At 37.7% G+C, this 8,447-nt stretch overlaps 1 protein-coding gene across 1 annotated transcript in view; it reads left to right on the forward strand.

Moving 5' to 3' along the window:
* The window catches only part of CARS1 (cysteinyl-tRNA synthetase 1), a 736,066-nt gene extending 728,604 nt beyond the window's left edge, over positions 1 to 7,462 (forward strand). Inside the window, exons 22-23 of the mRNA XM_044059397.1 lie at positions 161 to 244; positions 7,132 to 7,462. Coding sequence (XP_043915332.1) covers positions 161 to 244; positions 7,132 to 7,254 — 207 coding nt within the window. The 3' untranslated portion in view covers positions 7,255 to 7,462. The remainder of the gene's footprint in view (positions 1 to 160; positions 245 to 7,131) is intronic.
* Positions 7,463 to 8,447: the final 985 nt, after the last annotated feature.

Consider the following 8,447-nt stretch of genomic DNA (forward strand, 5'->3'; position numbering starts at 1 on the left):
GATGCAGTGAATGAAAGGAGAGCTCTAGGTTGCTGCTGTTAATTAAAGGGAGGGGACGTTTGCTGTTGCATTAACCACTTCCAAGACTTTAAGAACTCATTTTCCTTGTCTTAAAAAGTACAGTTAATGTGTGGTTCATGGTTTACTGTGTTTTTTGCAGGCTGCAAAATTAGCCAAAATGAAGGTGCCACCATCAGAAATGTTCAAATGTGAAATGGACAAATTCTCACAGTTTGATGAACACGTAAGACCTACATTTAAGTATAACTGCAATATGTTGTGAATCTGTTTAGTACAAAGTATACATAATTTTTCAACAAAAGAAACAGTTTGACTTATTGAAAACAGTACGTTTTTAATAAAATAAACAGGATCTATAAGACTTCTTTATCAGCTATTGTGTGACCCTAAAGAAAAGATACTCTTGATAGAAAGGCCAACTCATAAACATTAAAAATGTCACAGCATGCAGTTAATCTGAACTGCGAGTATTACTTGATCTTGCTGAATGTGACTCCTAAATGTCCTTCCCTTTTCACGTGGCATATGTCACCTTCAGGATATTTCATACATCAGGTTGCTAATTCATTACATGGCCTGCACTACTGTAGTGTACTGTCAGCACAAGCCTGCAGCAGATTGGGTAGGATGGGACCCCCTCTCTCTCTGTCTCTCTCTCTCTCTCCTTCCTTTCGAGCTGACATTATCTGCACTAATGGAAGGAACACAGGGAACTCCCATTACATCTTATCCTGCAAGTGAGATTCATTAACTGACCAAATGTTTTAACCAAGTTGTTGCTTTTTTTTTTTTTTTCTGAAAATAAGATGCTTTGAGTCACATTTACAGCTTTATCATGGGAATGCTGTAAAACAGTCTCAACAAAATCACCTTGCAGGACAAGCATTTTGCATGTTTTTCATGTTTATCTTGATAATGATGATAAATTCTGTAATATTTGCCATAGCTTAAAACATCCCTTTGTCATGTGATGAAGGCTGTCATGGATGCCTAGAAGAGGAAAAAGGGAAAATACTGCTTCTTACGGTCATTATCAAGGTGTGAAAGCATTGCTCATTATCTAGGGGCTGATCTTGATCTCTCAGATAGGCTGGACTGAACTCTGTTGCAGGAGAAGGGCCCCACTGACACCAGGGATGAAATCTCCATTATTGTTGCTGCTGCTGCAGGGAGTCACTTGTACTGTTACCTGTGTTCACCCTTCCCATTCCAGCTAAGTATAGGTTGGTCTCCTGCCCCTGCTGTACGTCAGGTCACTGACACGTAAGCACATGTACAGTATAGCAAATAATTCATGTATGGAGCACGTGTGAAAAAATTCTCTCTCTCTTTTTATATATATATATATATATATATATATATATATATATATACATACATACATACATACATCTTCTTCTTTCGGCTTTTCCCAGTTAGGGGTCGCCACAGCGGATCATCTGTCCACTCATGATTGGCAGTGGAGTTTTACGGTGTCGAGTTGCCAGCCCGGTGCCCAACCTTCCACAGAAGGCACACACATGCGCACACTCACACTTTGGGCCAATTTAGAGTGTCCAATCCACCTACTTGCATGTCTTTGGGATGTGGGAGGAAACCGGAGCACGCGGAGGAAACCCATGCGACTATTATATATGTATATCTGTTGAAAAGTATGGACTTTTTCCCCTAAGCCTTCTATAATTTCAAGTAGCTCCCAGAACATTATCTTGCTTCTTTAACTTAAATTAAGAAAACCAGCAGTCCTCCTGATGCAGGCTTTCATTTGATTAATATATGTCCATGCATCCATCCACAACCCCTTTTTCCCATGTTTGCTTATGGGTTTGGGGTGTCACTTCAACAGCGACAATCATTTAGAGCCAAAGTTTATACCATCAGGTGGCTAGCCCTGCCACAGTGGTGTGGAAGAACTACAGTAGCAGGGCTAGCCACCCGGTGGTGTAAGCCTTGGCTCTAAATGAAATTGGATACTCTGTGGGCCTCATCTGACTTTCCCAGTAAACAAACAACAATAAGTAATAAATATAAACATACACATATATACATATAAAATATACAATGCTGTGGACTGAAGTTCTGACCAGGATCTCTTCCTGTGCCATACCTCTTCCTTGCAGGGATGGGTTCCAACTCCCCTCAACCCTGAATTGAATAAATATGGTATTGAAGTGAAAGTGAATGATTAGATTTATATTTTGACTATCAGTACCTTGTTTGTATTTGTCTTATGAAATGTTTTAGATAATTTCCTTTCCAGGGGCAGGCTTATGAAGATCATAATTTAAGTGCCACTGGTTGGATTTCATTATATTTGAGAAGGCTTGGATGATTTAGATAAAGTTCTGTTCATTGTTTAACAATCTTTTGAGTAAAAAAAAAATCCACTGCAGTGTAATTCAGCAGTACAAAAGCAGGGTTGTGACACTGCTCAGTACTGGTCTGTTGCTGGCTTACATTTAACCACTTGACTGATTATTGACTGACCATCCACAGTGTCTTGCAGCTGCAGTGTCTCTTCAAGCCCATTTGACTTTTGGCCTTTATGCTGTCTCAGTAGATATGCAGAGAGTTTGAATGCATCAACTGATAGCCAGGAGTCACTGTCTTTATGTTGTGGTGCTCTTTGTATGTGAATTGATGCTGGGGTTTGAAAGGATTTGGTTTGTAACTGAGAATAAAGTTGAGGTTGTGCTATAATCAACTTTGATGTGTTGTTGATTTTGACTGCTAATACCTTATTTGGTAACAACCTGGAGCAGGTGACAGTAAATTGCCTTTTCTAGAGGATTTGTTACAGTTAATAGAATGATTGTACTATAGTTTCCTGTTGTTTTGGAAGATGATTTTTTTTTTTAGTTATTGTACTTGCATGTAGTTGGGCACCACAGTGGATAGTGTTGTCTTATAGCACAAGATTCCCCAGTTTGATTGTTGTCTGGGGTGCCTTCTGTGTATAGTCTGCATGTCATCCCCGTGTTCATGTTGGTTTCCTCTTGGTGGTCTGGTTTCCTTGTACATTCCAAAGACATACAGTAGGTGGGTTGAACACTCTAAACTGGCCATAGATGTCAATGTGAATGTGTGGAGTGGAAGAACTACCATGGCAGTGCTAGCCACTTGTCTGTGTAAACCTGTTCTCTAGAATGATGATTGTCAGTGTTGAAGTGACACCTCAATGCCATGTGGAAAAAGTGGTTCTGGACGGATGGGTGATACTTGCATATAATGAAGGAAAGTGTACGGTCCCTAATTTAAGAAAAATCTGCTGTTACTCATGTTCTGAGAGGCTTGACATCACTGAGTTTAATGTTTAGGGTGGTGCTTCTTTCTTTTTTGAGAGTTCCCGAATAGCACTTTAATTTCCTAGTGTTAACTGTGCGACCATGTTTAAGCATTAGTGCAGAACATTGTGGACATTATACCTGCTAGCCTTGTAGAGTCTCAGCCTCTGAAGAGGTCGGAGAGACTTATGAATCAGAGACAGAGACAGGAACCACAGACAGGGGAAGCAGTGCAAGTAACATACCCCCAGAGGAACCAACATTGGAGAGGTTCATCCCACTGTAATGGCAGGGGGAGGGGGGAGGCAATTATAGATGGTAGAGGGCCCATTGCATTATAAAATTGTTCCTAACACAATCAGTGATTTCAAAATTTTTAATTATAGTTCTGTGGAAGTCACTAGTGCGTGGGCTGATTTGTTTGACAAAGGGCTGACTTTTATACCAGCGAGAGCTGGGAGTGTAGAAGACGCAGTTATACAGCTGAAACTGTAAGGAAATTGAACCTAGGTTTATTTTTTCATGACAACATTGTGGTACAGGATACAAATGTATGTAAAAGACCTAGTGTTTTTATCCACCTTTATACCCTTTATTAAGCATTTACGAAAAATGTGTGAATATGACATCAGGAAGTTTGTAGAAGAGAGTAGGGGCAATTTTGACGTATATAATCTAACTTTACAAGAGAAAGAATTGTTAGCTGAGATTAAGGGTCTAACACAGGTCAGGATTATGAAACCTGACAAAGGTGGGGGACTTATGCTGATGGACTCAAGTGAGTATGTGAATAAGGTGTTAAACATTTTATATAGTGACACGTACAAGGAAGTTTCATGTAACAAAATGAATATTGCTTATCATATGATTGATTTACAGCTTGAAGATTTGATGTTGGATAACCAAATTGTCATAAGTGATTGGGAATTTCTTAGTGTCCCACCCAAGGACCCCCACCATATTTGGTATACCAAAGACCCATAAATGCATCAATGATCCACCATTGAGGCCGATTGTTGATGAAAAAGCCTCTAAGACACTCCCTTTAGCTAAATTTGTGGAAATGAACATTAAAAGGTTGTTGTCAGAATGCAGTTGCATATTTAAAGACTTACGGGACTTTTTGTCTAAAGTATCTAACCAAATGTATTCTGATGAACTTTTGTTCGTAACCATAGATGTTTGTGACTTATATTCTGTAATACCCCATGAGGATGGGTTAGAAATGTTTCAGGAATTTTTGTTCAAACATCCAACGGTAGATAATGAAAAATTTTCAAGTATAGTGTCACTTATGGACATGATATTAGGGAATAATTATATAATTTTTGAAAATCAATTGTTTCACCAGCTTAAAGGTGTGGCAATGGAGGGCAGTTTGTGCCCCTGCATTTGCAAATATTGTATTGGCTAACTGGGAAAGTGAACACATTTTTAATACAGATTTCAGTAGATGGACATTTTATGGATGCTTCCTGAATGACATAGTCATCTTTTGGGTAGCAGGGAGAGGAAGGTTTAATTAATTTTTTGAATTTCTAAACTCAAGTACAATGTTTCTTAAATTTACTATGGACGTAGATGCTGATTGCATTATTTAGATATTTCTATTGTCAAAAACAGGGTGGAAAAGAGATTTGAATCAAATCTCTACAGGAAATCGACTTATTCTAATGTCCTATTGCACTATAAACTTTTTCACCCAGTTCATCAAAAGAAATCACTAGTGAAGGGGCAAATGATAAGGCTTGCCTGTATGTTAGTAATGATTCAGTGTTTGAGGAACAATGCACAATTCTGAAAGAAATGTTGAATAGGGGTTATCCCCTTTGGTTTCTTGACTGCATTAATTGTGAGGTTGTTAGAAAAAGACAGGAAGGAGTGCATGTCCCCTTGCTAGGAACAAACCCAGATGTGGTTTGTCAGATGGTAGGGGTGAGAGGTGGATGTGAAAGTATTAATTTTCATCATGCATTGATTTTACCTTATAACCTACATTTTGATGGTATACAAAATATTATCAACCACAATTGGATTATTTTCAGGGGGGGATGAAGAGTACCTTGAAAAAAACTGGGCATAAACCAGTGGTGGTTTACAAAAAAGATGTGTGTTTTAAATATATGCTTGACAGATGTAAGAAAGATTTACAGGGTGAGCGCATGAACAAGTGTGGCCACTGTAACCAATGTAGATTTATTAAGGAAGGTCAGGAAGTGTCTATACCTAGGTGGGGGGAATATGTATTTAAAACATAGATTGAACGTAGTGTATATAGCTTTGTGCCAACAATGTGCCTCATTTTATATAGGCAAGACTAAGAACAAGATCTATCAACACCAATGTGATATTCAGAAACTGGATGATAAAAATGCATTAGCCAAACATATTATTAAATTTCCTATGCATTCATTTCAATATTCTAGTATAGAGAAAGTCAGTTTTGACCCGAGGGGAGGGCCACATGAAATTTTATTAGAAAATAAAGAATTGATTTGGCAGCTGAGGAGTAAAGCTACTGTGACTCCAGGATTAAATGAAGCCATCACTATCAACAGTATTTTAAAATTAAAAGCAGAATTTATTTTCTCTTAAGAGTTTTTCAATATGTATGTGGTTATTTATACAGTAATTTTTTTGATGTATTAGTTTGTATGGTTTTAAAAGGTGGGCAAGGTGTCAGTAATTTTGTATTTGGTATGTGCATTGTTTTAAGGATTAATTAAGGGGTGGGAATTTTAAGTCATGTGATTTACATTGCTGTATATAAGCTTTATTGTGGTTTTATGGAGTGTCCTGAAGAAGTTTGACATTGGTCTTACGAAAACGCTCAACGTTCAATAAATTGGTGCTTGGTGACGTTTTCGCTTTATTATTTGTTTTCTTTTAGTTTTGCTTAGTTTATTTTTTACTAGTGCAAAACATCAGTGAAGTGATTTTGTTGATGTACTAACGTTTTTGTTAGGTGATGTTTTTAGGATCGTGATTTTATGCAAATAAAGCTGCTTTTAATTGGGGTAGTTCTAATTTAAGATTACTTATAGAAATTAACAATAAGAAGGGCTCTAGCACTGGTCTTTGCAGGATGCATTTTGCTGAGAAGTTCTGTATGGGATATATATTAACTTTAACAGTGGAAGCTCTTCCTGTTAAGTAGTCTTTAAAACAACTGCATGCAAAAGTAGTGATAGTGGATTTTAGGAGGTAATGGGAGTAGTAAGATTTACGTTATAGCGCAGAATTCTTAAAAGTATAAAAATGTACCTCCTGGTTGGTGGAACAATTGCACTTAAAATGCCTTCTTTTTCATTTTAACATGCTATAATTGTGCATAGGATGTTACAGACATTAGATTATGAAGGTAAGGGATTATGTGAAGCTTATTTGTTCACCAGTCAGGTCATCGGTGAAATAAAGTAGTACACACATCTATGGGAAATTGAGATGGAGCATTACACACTTACATATACTAGGGGATATTCACTAAGAGAGAGTTGCTAAGTGTGAACCTGAAATAATATGTGGCAAGTTTATTTTACTGTACTTTATAGTTCATGGGTCAGACTAGAAGCATGCATGTTATTTGTCAGAGTAATACAGTATTATTGAAATGTTCAAGGTATATGTAATTTACAATCTCCTTCAGGTTGTTGCATTACAAAATGTTAAAAAGGCATTTTGCTGTAAATTAATTCATTATAAATTCCCATGCTGTTGTGGATGTTTCTATATAAGAAAACCCTCTGTTTTACATTTGAATTTTTTAGTATCACGCCATCATATATAAAACTTGTTCATTTCTCACATCTCTTCTCTCCTTTTCAAGGGTTTTCCTACTCATGATGCGGAAGGCAAGGAACTAAGTAAAGGGCAGACAAAGAAGTTGAGGAAGCTGTTTGAAGCTCAAGAAAAGCTACATGAGGAGTATCTGCAGATGGTGCAAAATTAAATCACAGCTCCAGCTTTTGAGAGCTTACCAAGGAATAGGAAATTGAAGGTGTATATTTGCCACATCAGGAAATGCAGGGAGTGTGGAGGGAATATGAAGAACCATTCAAAGGAAAATAGTCATACTGTTTACAGTTATTTTATGTGCACAAATGCATAACAATTTCTGAATACATTCTGGAATAAAGTAAAGTCTATTTTAAACTGTTTCATGTTGTTACTGTGTAATTATTTATTGCTTGCTATAGTTTGTCAGTGGTTCAAAAATAGTTCAGCCCTGTTTGCTGCTGGAAGATCTGAAGGCTGTGAGTCCTTTTCCCACATAGACTGCTTAAATTCATGCTGCAAGGCTAAGACTACAGTGTAGGATAAGGGGACTGCTATAATCCTGAGGTCTTATCCTTCAAGTTGGTTGTAGCTCAGTTAAGTGTGAAAGTGCCCATGACACTTAACAGAAAAACTAGGAATTCTTTATTAATTATTAAGTAAAAAAAAAATCATAGACTAGAAGCGGGCATGCATATAGGAGATGGCCAGGAAGGATGGGAGTGAGCGGTCATTGCTGGCTTAACCATCCAGAGGGAAGAGAGGTAGTTCTGGCTCACTACATGGGTGACACCTAGTGGTAGCTCTAGGTGTTAACCCCCATTTGAACCGAGCCTAGCAAGCTTAAGCTGTCTTGAGTGCATTCACACAGGAAAGCTGAGGGAAATTCAACATGCAGAGGCATGCTTCCCTTCAGAAGACAGCAACAGCAGAGCTTGGAAGAGCTATTGGGGAAAGGGTTGGGTACCACACCAGACTGGCAAGCAAGCCCACTGTCTACTATCAAACTCTTATCTGGAATGGAGGGCTGACTAGGATTTCTGGACAGGAACAAATGGGCCTTAGCATTCTTGCCCAGATCAAGAATGCTGGCACCCATCTCTGAGGAACAAATGGGCCAAATAAAAGAACTGTCAGGTGAGGTCTTGTATGAAGCAAGAAAAAGAAAAAATAATAATTATACAAAATTAGCTTAAGAGCATAAAAGAAAACTCCATATCCTTATTTGAAATTTCCAAGTGTACAGAAAATGTACAAACACATTTAAGAGATGCGATCTACAAATGCAATCCCCTTTTAAGACAGAAACTGTATTAAGCAAACATTAGTAATACATGAAAATCAACTTTTATTTACAGAATGTAATGC

Source organism: Protopterus annectens, chromosome 17.part0, assembly GCF_019279795.1.
Source record: "Protopterus annectens isolate FY-2018-M chromosome 17.part0, PAN1.0, whole genome shotgun sequence".
Taxonomy (NCBI): domain Eukaryota; kingdom Metazoa; phylum Chordata; order Ceratodontiformes; family Protopteridae; genus Protopterus; species Protopterus annectens.